General features: G+C 40.7%; 1 protein-coding gene across 5 annotated transcripts in view; it reads right to left on the reverse strand.

Moving 5' to 3' along the window:
• LOC125913264 (myomegalin-like) overlaps nt 1-21,579 on the reverse strand; it is a 215,325-nt gene that overhangs the window by 65,258 nt on the left and 128,488 nt on the right. For 3 of the 5 annotated variants that reach the window (XM_049618363.1, XM_049618361.1, XM_049618360.1), the window contains exons 9-12: nt 2,181-2,312; nt 974-1,093; nt 661-753; nt 306-518 (exon numbers count right to left, since the gene is read on the reverse strand). In XM_049618363.1, coding sequence (XP_049474320.1) covers nt 306-518; nt 661-753; nt 974-1,093; nt 2,181-2,312 — 558 coding nt within the window. Of the gene's footprint in view, nt 1-305; nt 519-660; nt 754-973; nt 1,094-2,180; nt 2,313-9,190; nt 10,870-21,579 lie in introns of those variants that run through there. The other 2 variants (XM_049618359.1, XM_049618362.1) reach the window with 1 other exon arrangement.

The following is a 21,579-nucleotide window of genomic DNA, read 5'->3' on the forward strand; positions in this document are numbered from 1 at the left end:
ATATTCCTCTAGGACCCAAACATACCTCCTTTGCTTCATTTCAGTCTTTACCACACTAAAATTCTGTTTCTGTGACTGTCTCATACTACACTACAAGTAACTGAACAGGAAAGAGCCTGTGATATTCACACTTGCATTTCCAGAACCCAGCCTGATGTCTGGCACATGGCATGAGGGCAACAAATGTTGAGCTGAATTAACTGGATCAAGTGAGTGACTCAAGGGTTCAACACAAACTGTCCTAATGAAAAGTTATTATCAGGGCCAAGTCAGCACTTCTGGCCACAAAATGATTACTGATTTACCTGGTTATGTTTCCAAGAAGCCTCCTTCTGCTGTTCTCTCTCATGGGCTGCAGCCTCTACAAACTGCACACATCGTTTGGCATCCACGAGTTGGCGTTCTTTCTGGTGTATGACCCTTTGGAGTTTCTGTATTTCGAGCTGGCTACAGAACAAGGCACTCTGAAGGTCAAGCAGAGCCACCTGCTGCTGAGCTGGGGAAGCACCCTCGGAGCTCTGAAAAGACAGTAAAAAGCGTAATCACAAGGAGGGCAAGCACTGAGCAGCGGAGAAGACCAACAAAATTAAGACTGGCACCAAAAATGGCAAGTCCTCAACAGGAGCCTCGCCTCCTGTCCTACATCTGACCCTCACGTACATGAAGTTGTCCAAGCTGGCTTTGGTGCAGCATTTCTCGAAGCTTTGCCATTGTGTCATTTTGACCTTCAATCACCTGGTACAACTCCTCGGTCTGAAAATGAGACAGGGAGTACCAAGCATGTTAGGAAACTAAAAATAAATTCCATTATCTTGCCTGTATAGATTTTAGAAATACCAATTTTGATTATACTCCAGTTTTTCTAGGCTAAGATCTGTCAGTCTGATGATCTGTTTCTATAAAATACAGAGTATGTGTCTACCTTGATGGAACAAATCATTTCCTCAGAGGTCCCCAACTGCCAAATATTTACCTCATTTTCCCTGCTTTTCAGAGTTTCCTTGAGGCTTTGAATTGTACCATCTTGCTTCTGAGATGACTCCTGAGCTGACTTCAGTTCACAGCTCATTTCATTCAGTTTCTCCTGAAGAATCTGAATTCAGAAAAGAAAACGATTTCTTTTAACCTCAGATGCAACCAGAAAGTCTTTGCTCAAATCTAGGTTTAAAGGATTTCCTAGAGAATATTACCTTGTTATTTTCCCCCCCACAGAGAGTAACCATTAAAGTCCTAGGTCAATCATCAAGACAAAGTAGCAGATAATATGAAATTCTTCAATACTCAATTGCTTCAATTCTTCTGCACTGTGCACTTAGAACTTTCTCTGTGATGGGCAGCTGTAATGGCCACCTGTCTACATGAGTCACTGTGGATCCTTTACACAAAGACCAAGGAGCTCTGCTATCTAGGACAGGACAGAACACTACAGGGGTACACGAGGCCAGAAGCTCACCATCCAAATTGTGGCAACTGTTACAATTTTCTCCTAAATAAATGTTAGAATCCTTGGGCTATTAAGGGGTGAGAAGTTAAGCTAAAATCAAAAGCACAAACCTCTTGTCTCGGTGCCTTCCACAGGTAAAGACTGCATTCAAGCCTTTTTTTTTTTTTTTTTAACTTTTCATGTTTATTTTTGAGACAGAGAGAGAGAGAGCGTGCGCACGAGCCAGTGTGCATGAGCATGGGAGGGGCAGAGAGAGAGGGAGACTCAGGATCTGAAGCAGGCTGCAGGTTCTGAGCTGTCAGCACAGAGCCTGACGTGGGACTTGAGCCCACGAACCATGAGATTATGACCCGAGCCGAAGTTGGACACTCAACCAACTGAGCCACCCAGGCACCCCAAGAACTACACTTCTAATCAAATATTCCTTAGAGCGCCCAGGTGCCTGGGTGGTTCAGTTAAGCATCTGAGTCTTGATTTTGGCTCAGGTCATGGTCTCAAAGTTCCCAAGATCAAGCCCCAAGTTGGGCTCTGCACTGACAGCACAGAACCTGCTTGGCATTTTCTCTCTCTCCCTCTCTCTGCCCCTCCTCCATTCGCACTCTCTCTCAAAAGAAATAAACTTAAAAAAAAAAAACACAAAAAAAACCAGCACACAAAAACAAAAAAAATCCCTTAGAACAACAGGAATACACAGTATCCACTTCCAAGTCCTAATCAGGGCCTGGATTGATCATACCTTGTTGGTGGCCTCTGTTTGCTGGATTTTTTCCTGGAGTTCTGCCAAGTGGGAATCAGATACAGACTGCGGAGTTATAATGGTCTCATCCGAATTCAGCTTCTGTTGTTTGTGTAACTCTTCAGTCATGGGCTAGAAAGAAGCAGCAAGACAAGAATTTGAGTTAAATGTAGCCAACAGTACATTTTATCTTCAACTGCTTCCAGCATCTTTTGGCAGAGGCTTAGAAAACCGAACGTGTTGCATGGATTTAGCAGTATGAATTCCTAAAGACAACCCTGTTCCTTATTGAGAGGACTGGTTTACTTAGCCCCAGCTCCTCCCCCTATCTTTCCCTATGAACTCACGCAAACACTACAGAGTCAGTTAAAACAGATAATTTAGAGTTCAAAGGGAAGATTAAAAAAAGAAAATGTTTATGATGACCAAATACTCACTTTATCCTATTTCCAATCATGGAATTCAGTAAGCAAACCTATACCATCCATAAGAAAGGAAAGGTCTATTTCAACAGTCTTTCTTATAATATGCTTGTTCACATTACTGGAAAAAATGGACAGATTTTGAATATAGATTATCCATATCATATACATATCGATACTAAATTTGGTAATTGATATATTTTTTTAAACATTTAATTATTCATTTTTGAGAGAGAGACAGAGTACGAGTGGGGGAGGGGCAGAGAGAGAGAAGGAGACACAGAATCCAAAGCAGGCTCAAGGATCTGAGCTGTCAGCACAGAGCCTGACACGGGGCTTGAACTCACGAACCGTGAGATCATGACCTGAGCCGAAGTCAGACACTTAACCAACTGAGCCACCCAGGCGCCCCTAAATTTGGTAACTATACTGTAGTTATGTAAGAGATGTTCTTGCCTTTAGGAAACATGCATACTTAGTATAAAAACTCATAATATCTGCAACTAATTCTCAGATGATTCAGGAATACAAAAATAATGTGTCTATATAGGCAGTGGGAATGAAACAGCATATGTAGCAAAATATTAGCATATGGTGAATCTGGATAAATGTTAACAACTGGTGAATCTGGGAGTTCTTTGTATTTCTCTTATGACTTCTCTATAAATTTGAAGTTATTTCAAAAAAGAGTAAAAATAAAATTAAAAATAAATTTGAAAATCCACCGTGGTCTGGGAAGGAGGTATGTTTAATAGGAATACCAATTCACCAAAAAGATTCAGGAGAAAAAAAACCCATATATTGTTTATATGATGTGATAATAAATCAGACTAAGATAAACTTATAGAACTGTATCTAATATTCATTATGAGCTAAAGGTACTAAAATAAAACTGTAGGACTTCATTGTGGCACTAAACCCATCTCCTCTCTCCCTGACCCTTCCCTTCCCACTCCCTACACACCCCCACTCCAATGAGAAAAAATATATACCCATTAGGAAGAGAAAAAGGCAACTGCTGTTCATTTTCCCTTTCCCTCACACTTTTAAACTTTGACTACCATTTTCTAGGCAGTGGGGTTAGAGCTTAATTTCAATCTGTTCCTGCCAGCAACTGACTGGAAGTATAAAGATTTCAGGAAAAAAAAACACAAAAAAACAAAACAAAACAAAACAAACCCAGTTTTTTATTCTTCTAATGCTATTTACCAATTTTTAAAAACATCTCTTAAGTACCATAATATATAAAGCACTGTGGGAGTTGGGAATATAATAAAGGAACAAGGAAATACACAAAATCGCAGACAGTGACAGGCTTCATGCTTTAAAACAGAAAAGCATGGTAAAGCGGTGAAGTTACTCAAAGTTGGTTGAGCAGTTACTTTACATTGGTTAAGGGGAGATCTGCAGGATAAAAAGCCAGTCCTTGAAAGAGCTACAAAACAATCTAGGCAGCAGAAACAGCTAATGGAAACGACCTAGAGAGGCTAGAAGCCTGAGACAGAAAGGTCTATGTGGCTAGGGTAGCACTTTCACATAGAAATATGAGTGAGCCATGTATATAAGTTAAATTTTTGTAGTAAACCTCGTTGACTGCAGTAAAAAATAAATAGGTGAACTTAATTTCAATAAAATATTTTATGAGCCCATATATCTGATCAAAAGAAATTATCATAGTCATGTATTCAATATAAAAGCTATCAACAAGGTATTTTACTTCCTTTCATACCACGTCTCTGAAATCAGGGGTGCCCTTTACTCACAGCGTATCTCAATTCAGAGCAGCCACATTTCAAGTGCTCAACAGCCACATAAGGCTAGTGGCTACGTAGCCGGCTAGCACAGGGCTAAAGTGTAATGAGCAGAGGACAGGAATACATGATGAAGAGGAAAGGAAAAGCAGAGGCCAGGTATAGAACTTCTACTGCAGGGTTAAGGAAGCTGGATTTCATTCTCATTGAAATGAGAATGGACTGCACTGTTTTTAACAGAAAAGTAATCCAATCGTATTTGTATTTTAAAAAGCTGCTTCTGTGGTGAATGGACAGGGGAGCACCAGTAGGGACAGGGAGACCAGATAGGAGGCTGTTTCTGTTGTGTAGGTGAAAGAGAATAGTGGCTTATAGTGGCAGTTAGAGAGGGGAAGAGAAATGGATGTATTTAGATGTGTTTTGAAAGGAGAGTCAACAGGACTGGAAGGAAGGAGAGGGACAAGGAGAATCGAAGGATAATGACTCCTAGAATAATTGAGATATTTGTTGTTGTGGGTATAACAGGGAGCTTTGCCCTGAGGTGCTGTGAATTAGGTCACACCCTGGGAGAGGTAACTATGTGAACAGATATTCACAATTCTAACTGATAAATAATTTTATCATTTATTTAATGATAAAACATTCTCTACAAAACCTGGCTCCTCAGTTCCGCAGGGCAAAGAAACTATACAAACTAACCATGTGGTCTAATCCCATTTTACATGGAAACTTAGAGCAGGTAAGTAACGTCCGAAGTTACACAGGAAATCAGGAAAAGGATCCAGTTAAACCAGATGCACTGGAGCTGGGAATGTATCTTCCATCTCTGTAAACCCATTGCCTACCATAATGTCTGCAATGTTGTAGGGACCAAAAGTTTGTGTTTAGTAACAGAACAAGACTAGAAACAAACACAATCAACAACAGTCCTAATTTCCAGTCCAATGCTCTAATCCTTCCGTGACTCTTTAGAAATAAGACTAGATAGATATTTAATAGCGACATTTCATCAGCGACTTTAAAGCCAAAGAATGCCATAGAATAGTACATAATGAGTCTGTGTCTCATCTGAACCCAGCTTGGCATTAATAATTGTAGGAAGGGGCGCCTGGGTGGCTCAGTCGGTTAAGCGTCCGACTTCAGCTCAGGTCACGATCTCACGGTCCGTGAGTTCGAGCCCCGCATCGGGCTCTGGGCTGATGGCTCAGAGTCTGGAGCCTGCTTCCGATTCTGTGTCTCCCTCTCTCTCTGCCCCTCCCCCGTTCATGCTCTGTCTCTCTCGGTCTCAAAAATAAATAAACGTTAAAAAAAAAAAAATTAAAAAATAATTGTAGGAAATCCTTAATTCTGTAAATGTAATGCAGTGACCTGAAGATATTTGTTTCTTCCTTATTCATAACTTTTTTATTAAATAATCTCAGAAAGATTATTCAATCTTCATCTCAGAAAACTGTCTTTTCAGATAATAGTCTGCCAAAAGAGCACTTAGCAAAGTCCCCTGAGTTAACAAGCTCCTAATGAATTCTTGTGAAATATCAAATACATAAACCAATCATTCCTAAGATGATTTTATAAAGCCTGAAATCAGTAATGCTCGATTTGGCTGAATCATTGCTAATTTCCAGACCACTGGTTACTAAAATCATATCATAATAATAATGTAATTTTAAATTAAGCTGCTTTTGACTTATTTGGGACAAATGCTTTCCAGCATCAGAAAAGAGAATTGCTTCCAGGCCTGATGTTGCATAATGTATGACCTTTGGGCTAAAAAGGCAGTTATTTAGATCTTCTGGGTTAACAACATTTTTCTTGGCACTTGCTAGTCCTCACAATACCAAGTCCTAGATCTTTAACTGCTGTGGTTTTCTATCCTATTGTTAATAAGAGGAGACACAAAAGAACCATCAACTAGCATAAAATTAAAGGCCTAATCTTTGACCAGCATCTAATGTTTATACCTTCCAAAGAGTCTGATCTAGGTTCTGTAGCCAAACAGTGAGAAGGATAAATTACCATAGTCACACAGGGGCAGACCCAGGCATTGCAAGACTTAAAGCAAAGATCTCCTGCTCTTTGAATTTAGATAGAAAAGGAAATTGCACAGGAGCCAGAACTAAATTGAGGTTTACTAATCGACCACACCCCTCCTATCACCGCTCTTCTAGTTCAGGGCCACACAATAAAGAAGGAAATTACCAGCTTCAACCTTTCTTTAGATATTTAAACAACCTTGGGTTTTTGGGCATAAATTCTGTGGAAAGCAAGTGAGTCAATTTGCATAATACCAGAAAATTAGTAAGCCAGAGAGCTACACGGTTGCTATTTTTCTTTAATACGAGAAAGAAGAGAAAGAAAAAAAGCAATCAGAAGGAACTCTGATGAAATATTTCATAGTGCACAGAATGGGTTAAGTGGAGGATTAAACAAAGGAATCAAAATGACCTTACAGAACAATCTTTCTTTTTAGGATAGGAGTCTTTCTTTGTATTTGCAGTGGAATTTAAATAAAAAATTTTTTCTTTCAGGGTTTTTTCTTTCTACAAGCTAAGAACAGAGCTACCAAAAGTAACTTAAATTTACTTCTGTTCTTTTCACATTTGTTCAGAGAAATAGACAATGAGCGGTCTGCCTTTGTCCCACTAGCTCTGGTTCTGACATAAAGCACACCAGCCTTAAGGCTCCTTAAGGAGCTTAAAAGTCAACCAGACTTAAACAAAAGGTCAGGGGTCCTAAATCCACATTTTATTTACAAACACCCTGAGCCCAATTTAATCATTCTATTTGCACCCACATCCTTAATTACTGGAGAAAATGGCACAACAATTAAATGCCATGATTCTTCAAGCAGAATGTTTTCTCTTTCCTCTTGTTTTGTTATTGTACAAACAGTAAAGAATCTAAGCCAGGTTGATAGCAGAAAGGTCACACACTACAGTTTTAAAGGTCTGTTTTTTTTCTAATGTCCAAATATAATGAAGTAAAGGTACAGTCTTGACCTAAAGGTACAGTCACCATAGTTTAAATGTGCTCTTGAGAATGATCAATCTCAAAGCTCCACTTTAAGAAACGAATGCAAAGCAGAGCACTAGGCATTCTAAACATTTTATACAAATGAAAACACATTTTAAAACTTTTTGATATTCATCCTTTTTCATAACACTTCATATATGATGTTTCTGACTACTGTACGTAAATTTAAAAATATTTCTATTTTTCTGCTAAGTTCTTACTGTGATGCAAATTTTATTTATAATAGAACTACTTTTCAAAAATTTTAAGTGACAAGCAACAATCTCATTTATCATCAAGCTCTAGATTTCTGGGATGATGCTGACCGGTAGCAGGCTTTCCAAAATGCCTTCTGGACTGTCCGCTTTTGTAATGGTATCACTAAATTTATCGGGGTAGAACGTGCCAGATGTTTTACAAAGTTAACTGAAGTTAGCGTCCATTGTTGCTGCAGAAACAAAGTAGCATCTGTCGGGTCCCTGAATATAACTAAACTTGAAAAGTTGGTATGAAATCAGTTGGGCAGAAATAAACAGCTCACATTAAGATCAACTACCATCTTCTAGTCACTAAGAAATTCATGAGTATAATGGATGATGGGGGGGTGCCTGAGGGGCTCAGTTAGTTAAACGCCCAACTCTTGATTTCCGCTCAGGTCAAGATCTCACAGTTCGTGAGTTCAAGCCCTGCCTGCATCAGGCTTTGCGCTGACAGTGTGGAGCCTGCTTGGGATGCTCTCTCTCCCCCCTCTCTCTGCCCCTACCCTGCTCAGGCTCTCTCTCAAGATAAATAAACTTAAAAGAAAAATTTAAAGAGTATAATGGATGAAACTCCTATTACCCAATAATAGAGGAAACCTTTCTTAATGTCAAACATCCTCTTAATAGAGTTCAGCGGGCAAACAGGCTGTGAACAGTTTTCACCTTAATGGTTTTTTTTTTTTTAATTCAAAAAAAAATTTTTTTTTTTAACGTTTATTCATTTTTGAGACAGAGAGAGACAGAGCATGAATGGGGGAAGGTCAGAGAGAGGGAGATACAGAATCTGAAACAGGCTCCAGGTTCTGAGCTGTCAGCACAGAGCCCGACGCGGGGCTCGAACTCACGGACCACGAGATCGTGACCTGAGCCGAAGTCTGACGCCCAACGGACCGAGCCACCCAGGTGCCCCTTCACCTTAATGGTTTTAATGACAACACTTGAATTCCCAAAGTTTCTTTTATGAACAAGTCATTATTAGTTTTCAAATGGCATACTTATTATAAATATTGCTCAGATAGTATAATACTTTGGTGGATTAACAGGTTTTCCCCAAACCTTTACCCTATGCTCTAATCAGTTTGAGATAAACCTTTGGGATGGAACACTTGATGCTCTAGGGAGAACTAGAGAACTCCCTTACGGAATGTGAGAAAACATTGATCATTATAAATGAAAACATCTATACATCTAAAAATGAAAACAAAGCAAAAAGAAGCGGGGGGGGGGACAGAAAAGGAGGTAAGAGGTTTAGTGCCAGATATAAGATTAAATGTCTTTTTATAGGGTAAAAGTCAATTAGGAATCTCTTTTTGTCTTAAAAGATCTGTGATTTTGATAATTAATAGGAAGGCCAATAGATAATATTACAAGGACTGTGAAAAGCAAATTCTTTGAGTGTGAACCACATACACTACAATGGGACACAAGCAAAGGTGCAGCAAAAGTGGGCTCAATGATTAGTTTTCTCAGGTGTAGAAGATTAACCTTCACCCAGGCAGAAATCATGTAAAGCCTGAGACCAGCTAACTATAATCAGAAAGGCGTTATGTAGCCATTTTGTATACCTGGACCCGAAGTGGTAAATAATCTTCACAGAGATCATCCCACAGCTCCTGCAAGTCTGAAATTTCCAAGGGATAAGTCACAGATGTCTTGTAAAGGGGTTTCAAAGACCTGTTAAGGAAACCGGAACTAACGCCATCTGTCATGATATGGCCAGGCCTGGCTCCAGGTGGGCTGGATTTCACTGGAATAGGAAGCTTGCTCCCTCGGGGACTCTGGATGGGCTTATAATCAAGACCTTTAATCATGCTAAGAGCTAGCTCCAGCTTGTGGTTACACATATGTTGTGGAGCCTGCTCTTCTGAACAACAGTCACACTTTGCAAGTTCCTTTGCACTTCTCTCGGTTTCCTCATCCTTTTGTTGTGGAGGACTAGCCTGCACACTTGCATCCAAAGATTCCACTGAGGATCCCGGTGTCCCTTCCTCCATGCTTTCTCCATCTGGGGGTACCTTTGTACTTGGTAAATCCGGTGGCCCCACTTCAGACAACGCTGGTTCTTCAGTGCAAATGCTGGTGGACCACCTGGTAGAAGGGCCACACGAGATACTTCTGGCCACCTTTCGAGGCACCTTACAAATGGCTTCATAGTCAGAATCAGCAACCCGCAAAGCTGCACAACCACGGCATCTCCTGGGTCGGTTTCCAGGACCTTCCGAAGCATGGCAGCTGTGGAGCTCCTGAATCTGATCCTCATTTTCTACCCAACACTCAAACCCTGAATAGGCAAAGTCTTCCTGGAGCAGTGCAGAGTATCTGACATCAGGTAAGCCGGAAATGTCAACCGTCCCATTCCCTGCCTTGGTTTCCGTGACAGAGTCGTCGTTATTCTTACGATACATGCTAGCAATGCAGAACTTGAGGCGGTCCTTCTCCAGCAGCAGCTTTTGCAAGCGCTCAATAGAAAGAGCTTCGATCCGGGCAATAACGGTGTCGAATCTATAGATCCGATCAAGCATGAAAGCACACTTGCTGCAAGCAAACTCGGCTTTGCCATCCCGGGACACATCCTTGCCCAGGACATGCGAAAGCAGAACCTGGAGGTTGAGCTTAGATGCCGTGTGGAAGATCCAGCGCCGCTGGTTTCCGCACAGCTCCCGGGCACAGATCCTGCAAACCTCCTTCATCTTCTCTCTCAGCAGTTGCCAAGGTTCCCGGAGGCGGCTGCAGCCTGTTCACTCACTGGCACTTGGTTGCGCGGCGTCTCCCTCTTCCGTGGCCTCCGGCGGGCATGGCACAGTCCGGTGGGGTCCCCACGCTGCAGGGGCACACCTCTGCCACCCGCGCGCGGGCTCCGGGTACCAGGGTGGGCAGCCCCGCCCCGCCCCTCGGAAAGGGGGCGGGCGTAAAAAACGCCTTAAGGGGATGCTGAGTGACAGCAGCGCAGGCCGCGCTCGCAACCAGCCATGTCTTCTCCGTCTCTCTCTCCCGCCAGCCGCCGCGTCCCCAACGTCCTCCCTTTTAGCAGGCTGGGTTCGCCGTACAAGAGCAGCACCCTGCTGCTGACGCAAAGACTCGGAGATCAAGGATCAGATTTCAAGATGGCGCCAGCGGCTCGGCTCCCGCGGCCAGCTGCGGGTTCCTCTGGGAGCTGTAGTCGGGCCGCCAGCTCCCGACTGTGCGCATGCGCGGTAGCGAGTGCGTGCCCCTCACCCCCAGTCGGGTCGCAGCTCCTCGCGCTGAAACGGAGACCTAGTTCGCAGCGGGTACTCGTGGAGAGCAGGACCGGCGCTGGCCACTGCCAGACTGCTTTCATCTGCTGAGGTTTCACCCGACGAGGGCACCAGTCCTCTCATGGATCCTCCCCTCCTGCCCCAGCGGGATGACCCGAAGATCTGCGTTGGGAGGAGAAAGTTGAATTCCCTCCCCCTCTCTCCACGGGTAGCGCCACGTACTCTGGATGGAGCAGCCCAGCAGCGCCACTAGGTACCGCTGCGCGCCGCCTCCCTCCCGCCTGCAGCCCCACCTCTCCCCTACCCAGGCTGGTGCCGGGATTAAAAGGCCCCTCGGGTTTACAGCGGCGGCGGGCGGGGAGACGGGGTTGACAAACCAGAGGTGGCAGTTAGGGCGGATTTTAGGAGGCTCAATTCAACCTCTATCTCGACTTTGGGAGTATCTAGAAAAGAGATCAAGTATTTCTCTTCCTTGCAGTGTTGGGGGCGGGCCGTGGGTTTAGCACTGCTGGACGATTTGACCTTTTTTAGAAAAGAAATCAAGAGAGGACACAAAGCAGTCATCCGAGAAACAGTCCAGCCCATACCACGTGAATGCAGCTGGTGAACCATGACTTTTAAGAATGGGCTTTTTCAAGAATGTAGACACCTGAGAATAGATTACCATCACCAAATTCTCTTTCAGGTTCAGGTGGACTGCAGTCCCTATTTGGGGGGTGGGGAGGGTACATAAACTTTAGAACGAAAGACCTAGCTTCTTTGAGCAAAAGTACAGAATGTCAGTACTGATCTCTGCAGAATTAGGGCTGAGAATTTCACTGACTTCAGTAGGTACCCCGTCTTATTCAACCATATACAGTTGTCACCCTACCCTTGGATACAGAACTTAGAATGTGCACAGTGGGGGGAAGCTGGAGCTCCCGAGTAGGAGGTATCAACTTCCATTTATAATAAAGATTTCCCTTGTTGGCTTAAGAGGCGTTGCAGACACCGGACAGGAAGAAAAACAGCCCCAGCGGATCACCTGGAGTCCCCCAACAGCAGGACATTTCCCAGTTACAAAAATACTGGCTTGGCCTTGTGAGAGGTTAAGGGCAGCAACAGTTTTAAGTATTTCTGAACCTCGTCTCTAGGACAGAGCCCATAACTCCTAATAAGAACTCTGAACAGGCCTCCAAACTTCTTATGGAGAATTAAAGGAAATGATTTAGAAGTGTTTTAACAGTACTTTGCTCGTTAAATAATAGCTTATACTATTATTTCAATATGATAATAATGGAAATATTTTAAAATAATTTTAAAACTTTATGGGGCTTTGCACACATAAGATTTTATTGTTCTCTTAATCACCAAAACAAAATCTTAGTACCTCCATCTTAAGGACAGTCCTTTGATCTGTGAGTTTGGAGGAGCTATAGAACTTTGCATATGTTATTTCACTTAAAATATGCATGTTCTGGCCCTAAAAACCAAGAATGTAAAATAGACTTCCAAGGAAAACTCAATTACAGCTACATTTTTGCCTGCCTCTGGGTATATGAGCTTCAAAGTCAAAAGAAAGTAAACAACAATCTTTAGGATCTGTAGTGATCTATAGAGAGACAAGGAGTTTCTGGACTTCCCTAACAGCCTGCCTGCCAGGACTATACCCTGTTGTACTGTCTTAAGTATAGTTCTAAAGAGCTGAAAGAATGCAAAGGTCCATAAAAGTACAAATTAAGACATAAGTTAAGTCCTCATCTTCGATTGTCGATGCCAGCCACATTTTCCTACTGAGGAAAATACTCATGAAACAAAGTAATTGGGGCGCCTGCTCAGTCAGTCAAAGTGGCCAGCTTTGGCTCAGCTCATGATCTCAGTACCTGAGTTCAAACCTCATATGGGGCTCTCTGCTGTCAGCGCAGAGCCCGCTTTGGATCCTCTGTCTCCCTCTCTCTCTCTGTCTCTAAACATTGAAAAAGAAACGAAATAATGAAACAAAGTGCTTTTCAGGAGTAAATTAAATAATACTTTGTATTATTTTCTATTCCTTAGTAAGATTTTGCATCTGATTGATAGTCTCTAAACTTTAATGACAATATATAAGTAGCTTGGTGTAGAAGTACAAACCAGTATAAATGGAGAAAAGGCAATTTATCATTGAATAGACGTTTGCTATCTGTCAGTAAAGATCAACATACAGAGAGCTATACATATCTAAGCTTCCAACAACAGATAGGAATAAATCCACTCAACAATCAGAAAATTCGAAGATAGCACTCTATTCACGCTTAGAAAAAATATTTAAAAACCATTATTTTGAAGTGGATAGCAAACTATATAATACTAGAACTGGTCCTAATGTGAGCATTTGGTATTATATAATTTCATCCCCACTAAAAGATCACTGGTGTATAGATAACAAAACTTGTACATAAAAATTAAGAAATAAAACTTAGAGGAATGCTGGGTGGCTTGGTCGGTTAGGCGTCCGACTTCAGCTCAGGTTATGATCTCACAGTTCATGGGTTCGAGCCCCACTTCGGGCTCTGTGCTGACAGCTCAGAGCCTGGAGCCTGCTTTGGATTCTGTGTCTTCCTCTCTCTCTACCCCTCCCTTGCTCACACTCAGTCTCTGTCTCTCTCTCTCTCTCTTAAAAATAAACATTAAAAAAAAAAGAAAAGAACAAACTTAGAAAAAAATGTGATAATAAATTCAGCACTTCATGGTCCTTATAAATATCATCTTGGTCAAAATTTTGTATTTAGTTGGGGTGCCTGGGTGGCTCAGTCGGTTGGGCGTCCGACTTTGGCTCAGGACATGATCTTGCAGTCTGTGAGTTCAAGCCCCGCATCGGTCTCTGTGCTGACAGCTCACAGCCTGAAGCCTGCTTTGGATTCTGTCTCCCTTGCTCTCTGCCCCTCCCCCACTCATGCTCGGTCTCTCTCTCTCTGTCAAAAATAAATAAACATTTAAAAAAATTTTTTTAAAAATTTGTATTTAGTTAACACTGGCTACCTATGAGAAGGGAAGTAAAATTGGCGGTTGGATACTAACATTTACTTTTTTCATATATATCATTGTCATTTGAATTGTTGGAAATAAATGTGTATTCATGTATAATTTTTAATTTTTTTTAATTGGAAAATATTCTAAACAAAGACTTGTGCCTATTTAACACACTAACATCAGAGTCTAAGTAGTAAAAACTTGAATCTAAAATGAGAATTTTTGTAATATATATAATAACTACATGTATTATATATGTGGACAACTTATATAAAGATTCAAAGAGGATAAACAAGTTATTAAATGGTGATTATGTCTGGAGGGTGGAATTATGGATACTTATCTTCTTCTTCCCTCATTTGTATTCTATAATTTTCTATATTCAGCATGAATTGTTTTTGTGATAAGACAAAAATTGTTACTAAGAAATAGGTAAGATAAGCACATTTTGATATATTTGTACAATACTAATCAGCAGTAAAAAATTCTGATACCCACAACATGAATGAATCTCAAAAGCATATTAAGTGAAACAAGCCATATACAAGTCAATACATTCTGTGTGATTCCATTTATTTTAAGCCTAACAACAAGAAAAATTGAAACCATAGTGATAGAAGTGCAGAAAGTGGTTATGAGGGATGAGACAGGGTAAGAATTGACTGCAGAGGGGCACAAAGGAATTTTCTGGGGTGATGAAAATATTCTCTATCTTGTTTTGGGTGATGTGTACATGATGTGTACAATTCTCAGTTGTACAATTACAACTCTGAGATCTATAGATTTTACATATATGTTAGAATAGTTCATTAAAAAGTAAAAAAGAGGAACTAAATATAAAGTATGTATTACCCATAAACTTTTAATCTGAGAGATTTCTTTGGTAGGAAGTAACCTCCATTTTATCATAAGAATAGCTTTCAAAAGTGGTTAAATAAAATACAGTCTAGCAAAAAATTCTATAAAAAGCCCAACTGCAAATTCAAAACTTTATAGTGTCTATCATATGAACTTTAAAAAATATTATTTTATATGCATATGCACACCACACATATGATTGAAGCATACTGTTAAGGTGAGACTTAGAGCTTCTGAGGTGATTTAGAATAGGATAATTACTTCTAAAACTTATTAAAGTTATGTAATAAAAATTTGAGAACAGGTTTCATATTATGATAAGCTGTTATGAATTAAATTAATTTTATATATCAGCAGTTTGCCCTCAAAATACATTGATAAATGCATTCACAGCCCTTACCACCTATATGTCCTAGTGAAGTCATTAGTCGCTGGCCCTTAATTTCCTACTCTACAAAGTAAACATGTTGAATTTAAACTGTAGTTTTCAGCCTCTGGCTTCACACCCTGGAGGGTGTGATAAAATAGATTGCTGAGACCTACTTCCTAGAGTTTCTGATTCAGTTTGCCTGGGGTGGGGCCCAAGTATTTGCATTCCTAACAAATTTGGGTCGTGCTGATGCTGCGTCTGGGAATCACACTTTGAAAACCACTGAATTAGAACTATCCTAAACTGTATTCAGAAAAATCTCAATCCAAAGATCAGAAGTTCTGTAGATAAATGGAAAAACCTATCAATGAAGAACTACTTACAGACTGTTGGATTTAGGGAACTACATTCTCATTTGAAACAAAATTCCTAAGTAGTAATATGGTAGAGATCTTTTGCACGATCTCCATTTTGATCTCTAGATTTTGGGGCCTGGGAAGTATCTCTTGGAACCATTGCCACTTTTGTAACTCCTATGTTGGAGTGCTTCTGAGACCTAATTCTGGGCTGGTAAGGTGTTTCCAAGAGAATCAGGGAGGTGGAAAATCCCCATGTCCCAAACAGTTGTGTTAGGTTTCATTACTCTAATTATGACATTGGAAATAGCTGTTCTAATTACTAAAAACTATGCCGAAAAAAAAAGTGATTCTGGCAGAGAGGCTAAAGCAGATGAGGAAATGCAAGAATATCAAAGTAAAGCCAGTTAGGATTTATGGTAACACAAGCATGTACATGGTTTCCCTGTGATGGTTGGAAATCTTTAAGAAGCCACAAGCAATCATGCTTTGCAGTAATTAAAAAAATACAGCATTTTGGGGGTGCCTGGGTGGCTCAGTCGGTTAAGCGGTTCAAGTCATGATCTCAGGGTTTGTGGGTTTGAGCCCCACGTCAGGCTCTGTGTTGACAGCTTGGAGTCTGGAGCCGGTTCAGATTCTGTGTCTCCCTCTCTCTGCCCCTCCCCTGCTCGTGTTCTCTCAAGAATAAACAAACATTAAAAAAAAAACCAAAAAAACCCACAGCATTTTGGAACACTTGTTTCAAAACCAGGAGATTTCCAGTTCAACTACAAATTGCAGTAATACCGTCATCAGCAGAATCCATCTTGAAATAGTAAACAGAGTCTTTCAAGTTAAGTTATTAAATACCTATAGCTGTTTAAGTGAATTTTAAAGTATATATTAAGTCAATCAACCAATGAGCAAGAATTTGTGCAAACTCAGTATGTCTTTTCTCTGTCTTCCGTGAGCTCTCAGTTTAGTTGAAGGGGAGAAAATGTGCATGCTAAAATTAGTACAGTTGATTGGTAAATGAAATGGTACTGACAAACTCATCGTGAATGCAGAAAAAGTTGAGATTGGTGTGTGCTGGTATAGTTGAAGGGGACAAGAATGGCACTTGAGATGGGTCTTACATAGGACTCCAGAAAAAGAAAAGAGCATCATCAATAGTCTTAGAAGTGGGTTAGATACAGTGCTAGCCCATAGGGAGATGTTGGAGATTTCAAGGGGCATCTGAATGGCCTGGTTCATCCTACTTTATACAACTTATCCTCTATAATTGGTCATTTAAAGAACACTTACGAAGAGCCAACTGTAAGCCAGACACTTTCTGTGGTGCTATGTAAGTCTTGGCAACTAGAATTTTTTTTTAAAGGTTTTTTTTTGAGAGAGAGAGAGAGCACAAGCAGGGGAGGGACAGAGAGAGAGAGGGGGACAGAGAATCCGAAGCAGACTCTGTGCTGAGAGCAGCGAGCCTGATGTGAGGCTTAAACTCACAAACCATGAGATCATGACCTGAGCTGAAGTTAGGACACTCAACCGACTCAGCCACTCAGGTTCCCCTTGGCAACTAGAATTTAATGTTTGGCAAACGCAAAAGAATTTAGACTTAATGTTACAGACTTGAGCAGAGAATGGCATGGTGAAAACTTCATTGTAGGAAAATTAGCCAGGCAACAGGATGGATTGGAATTTCAGGGAATTTCAGATTTTGGGATGGTTACAGGAAGACCTGCTAAAAAGCCATTGCAGTTATTCACATGTGGGGTAATATAAAAAGTCTGGTGTAGAAATGGAAAGAAAGGGGCGCCCAGGTGGTTCAGTTGGTTAAGCATCCAACTCTTGATTTCAGCTCAGGTCATGGTCTCATGATTGGTGAGATTGAGCCCCACATTGGCCTCTGTGCTGACAGAAGCCTGCTTGAGATTCTCTCTCTCTCTTACCCTCTGCCCATCCCCATTTGTGTGCGTGCTCTCTCTCTCTCTCTCTCTCAAAATAAATAACTAAACTTAAAAGAAAAAAGAAATGGAAAAAAGTGGTAAATAAGAATTATTTTAAAGGACTGAACAGCGGGACTTGATGTAGAGAGGATGAAGGAAAAGAAACTATAGGAGATAAGGGTTTTTGTGTCAAAGACTGGTAGAAAACATGGTCTAAATGAATAGAAATGTGAGAGTTGAGTTCATCTGTAAAAAGGTAATGAAAAATCTGATTAGGAACATGCTGAGTTTAGGTGACTGAGAAAACTAAGTGAAAAATAACTAAGTGGGGCTCTTCTGCAATCAAAGCACAGGTGAGCTGGGGACAGGGTTTTAAGAATGAGAGCAATGGTTAACATTGTCAAAAGCTAGAGAGAGATCAGCAGGAGAGATAAGGTCAGCCGTATCATTTCCTGTAACTGAGTGGACTTGTAAACTTCTGAGTTGTTACCTTTGGCTCCTCAAAATCCTTCCCTATTGAGCTAAACACTAAATTGGGATCCTTTTTCTGAACATCTCTAGCACATTCAGAAATGTTGCTTCGCGTTTTCACTACATTTTCTATTTCAGGTTCTTGAAACCTAAAACTTTTGAACGATGTCACATAGGCTTAGAAGCTTATGCCCCTCTAATCATCCTCCATACGGTTTCCAGGACATTCATGGTAAAGATCCATCATTGTCCATTACCTATAGGATGAAGTCCTAAACCCTCAGCTTGGCATTTCAATATCTCTACAGAAAGATTCTAATCTACTTTTCAGCTACATCTCATACTCCTTTCCTAATAATATGGTGACAGGATATAAATTGTGTTGTTGCCTGTGTGCCCTGCCTCCCTCATCTAATCTGAAGGTCAGGCCCTTACCATTTAATTAACTCAGGAATTTTTGCAGAGCAAAGAGCAGAGGCTGAAGTCAAATGCATTTCCTGACTTTAATAAAATTGTAAACCAACTGAGAAGATTAAGTCAGGTGTCCCAGTGGGGAAGAGAAGAAAAAGAAATGTCTTTGAGGGCAACAGAAAAGGACGGGGTCAGATTTCACCCAGATCAGGAGACTGGGGATCAGAGAGTAACAGCGATCCACCTCCATTCCATATTAGTGCCCCCAGGGAAGCAGCAGGACCTGGGTGGGGAGAAGGCAATGGGTGACTTAGAGAGGCTAGACTCTAGGTCAAGGGGTTCTGGCTCCATAAAAGCCTCTAACATAACAAGCTGTTAGAGCTGGCAGAACCATGCTTGCTGGGGCAGGGGAACTTCAGTGGTGGACCAATGGGAAGAGTAATCACTTGATGCTTTGGCACCTGATAAATCCTGGGAACCTTCACCTTAACGTAAATGAGAGAGTGGGGAGGAATATGTACCAAACGGATGAAACTGAATTAGCCTGATTAGGACTGGGACTCAGGGTAACATTAAATTGATTTAAAGAAAGTAAAGAAATGTGATAAATCCTGCATGACCGAATTTGTGAGCTAAGAGTCACATCTACTTTGTACCTTCTGTAGGTGTTCATTGGGGCTCAGTCCTAGACCTTTTCACCTCCCTATTTTAATTCTCTTTCAATATCATCTTATCCTTTTCCATCTTTAAACCAGTAACTTTCCATTTGTATCTTATCCCAAAATTTTCCTCTGAGTTCAACTCTGAAGTAGCCAACGACATATTTGTATCTGCAAATGATGTGTCAGAGACACCTCAAAATTACCATCATCCCCTTACCTATAATGGCCCTACCCATTCCTCCTAATTCTCTATTAGGGGTCAACAAACTATGAACTGTGGGCTAAATTCATCCCCTGTTTTTGTAAATAAAATTTTATTGGAACAGCCATGCCAATTCATTTATGTATTGTGTATGGCTATTTTTGTGCTACAGTGGCAGAAACCTTATGGCCTGCAAGGTCTAAATTATTTACTATCTGGCCTTTTACAGAAAAAGTTGGTTAGTCCCTGCTCTTTGTTTTCTTGAAAGTACTTACTGTAATTTACAATTAGCTATTTGTTTGGTTACTTCGTAATTTATCTCCCTTAATTGAGATGCAAGCTCCTTACAGGGAAAGGCTCTGCCTTTCTTTTTTCTTTTTTAATTTAATTTAAGCTTATTTATTTATTTTGAGAGACAGAGACAGAGAAAGAGGGGAGGGGCATAGAGACAGGAAGAGAGAGAATCCCAAGCAGACTCCACACTGTCAGTGCAGAGCCCAACGCAGGGCTCAAATCCATGCAAGATCATGACCTGAGCTGAAATCAAGAGTTGGAAACTTAACCTACTGAGCCACCCAGGCACCCCTCTGCCTTTCTCCTTCTAAATATTTTAAAAATATTTATGATTGAAATATAGTTGACATGCAACGTTGTATTAGTTCCAGGTGTACAAAATGGTGATTCGACAATTCTATACATTATTCAATGCTCACAATAAGTATAGTCACCATCTGTCACCATACAACATTATTACAATATTATTGACTGTCTTCCCTATGCCATACTTTTCATCTCTGTGGCTCACTTATTTTATAACTAGAAGTTTGTATTTCTTAATCCCCTTCACCTGTTTTGCCATCCCCTCACCTCTCTCACTTTGGCAACTACTAAATGTTCTTTGTATTTATGGGTCTGTTTTTTTGTTTTATTTCTAGATTCCACATATATGTGAAATCATATGGTACTTGCCTTTCTCTGACTCATTTCTTTTTTTTTTTCCTAATGTTTATTTATTTTTGAGAGACAGAGCATGAGCGGGGGCGGGGGGGCAGAGAGAGAGAGGGAGACACAGAATCTGAAGCTGGCTCCCCAATGCGGGGCTTGAACTCATGAGCCATGAGATCATGACCTGAGCCCGAGCTGGATGCCCAACCAACTGAGCCACCCCAGCAGCCCTAACTCATTTCAAATAGCATAAAACCCTCTAGGTTCATTCATGTTGTTGCATGGCAAGATTTCATTATTTTTTATGGCTGGATAATATTCCACTGTATTTATATACCATATCTTCTTTATCCATTCATCTATTGATGGACACATGGGTTGCTTCCATATCTGAGCTAATGTAAATAATGCTGCAATAAACAAAGAGGTGCATTTATCTTTTTGAATTAGTGTTTTTGTTTTCTTTGGGTAAATATCCAGTAGCGGAATTACTGGATCATATGGTAATTCTATTTTTTAATTTTTTGAGGACTCTCCATATTGTCTTCTACAGTGACTGCACCAGCCTACATTCCCACCAACAGTGCACAAGGGATCCTTTATCTCCACATCCTCACTTGCCAACACTTGTTATCTCTTGTGTTTTTGACATTCTGTCATTTGTGTTTAGACATTCTGACAAGCGTGAGGTGATACCTCATTGTGGTTTTGATTTGCATTTCCCTGATGATTAGTGATGTTGGGCATCTTTTCCTATGTCTGTTGGCCATCTGTCTTTTTTGGAAAAATATATATTTAGGTCCTCTCTCCATTTTTTAATTGGATTATTTGGGTTTTTTTTTGTGTGTGTTGAGTTGTATAAATTCCTTATGTATTTTAGATATTAACCCCTTATTAAATATATCGTTTACAAATACCTTCACCCATTCAGTAGGCTGATGTTTTGTTTTGTTGATGGTTTCCTTTGTTGTGCCAAAAGCTTTTGATTTTGGTGTTGTCCCAATAGTTTAATGTTGCTTTTGTTTCCCTTGCCTGAGGAGACATACCTAGGAAAATGTTTCTAAGGCCAGTGTCAAAGAGATGACTACCTATGTTTTCTTCTACATTTTTTTCTTTTTATGGTTTCAGGTCTCACATTTAGGTCTTCAATCCACTTAGTGTTTATTTTTGTGTATGGTACATTAAAGTGGTCCACAGTTTCATTCTTTTGTGTATAGCTTTCCAGTTTTCCCAGCACCATTTAGTAAAGAGACTGTCTTTTCCCCACTGTATATTCTTGCCTACTTTGTCATAGATTATTTGGACTCTCTCTTCTGTTCCATTGATCTAGGTGTCTATTTTTGTGCCAGTACCATACTGTTTTGATCGCTATAGCTTTGTAATATATCTTGAAATCTGGGATTGTGATACTTCTACCTTTTTCTTTCTTTTTTTTTAAAGTTTATTTTGAGAGAGAGAGAGTGAATGCAAGCAGGGAAGGGGCAGAGAGGTGGGGGGAGGGGGGGTGGAGAAATAGAATCCCAAGCATCCCAG

Source organism: Panthera uncia (assembly GCF_023721935.1).
Source record: "Panthera uncia isolate 11264 chromosome C1 unlocalized genomic scaffold, Puncia_PCG_1.0 HiC_scaffold_4, whole genome shotgun sequence".
In the NCBI taxonomy this organism is placed as follows: domain Eukaryota; kingdom Metazoa; phylum Chordata; class Mammalia; order Carnivora; family Felidae; genus Panthera; species Panthera uncia.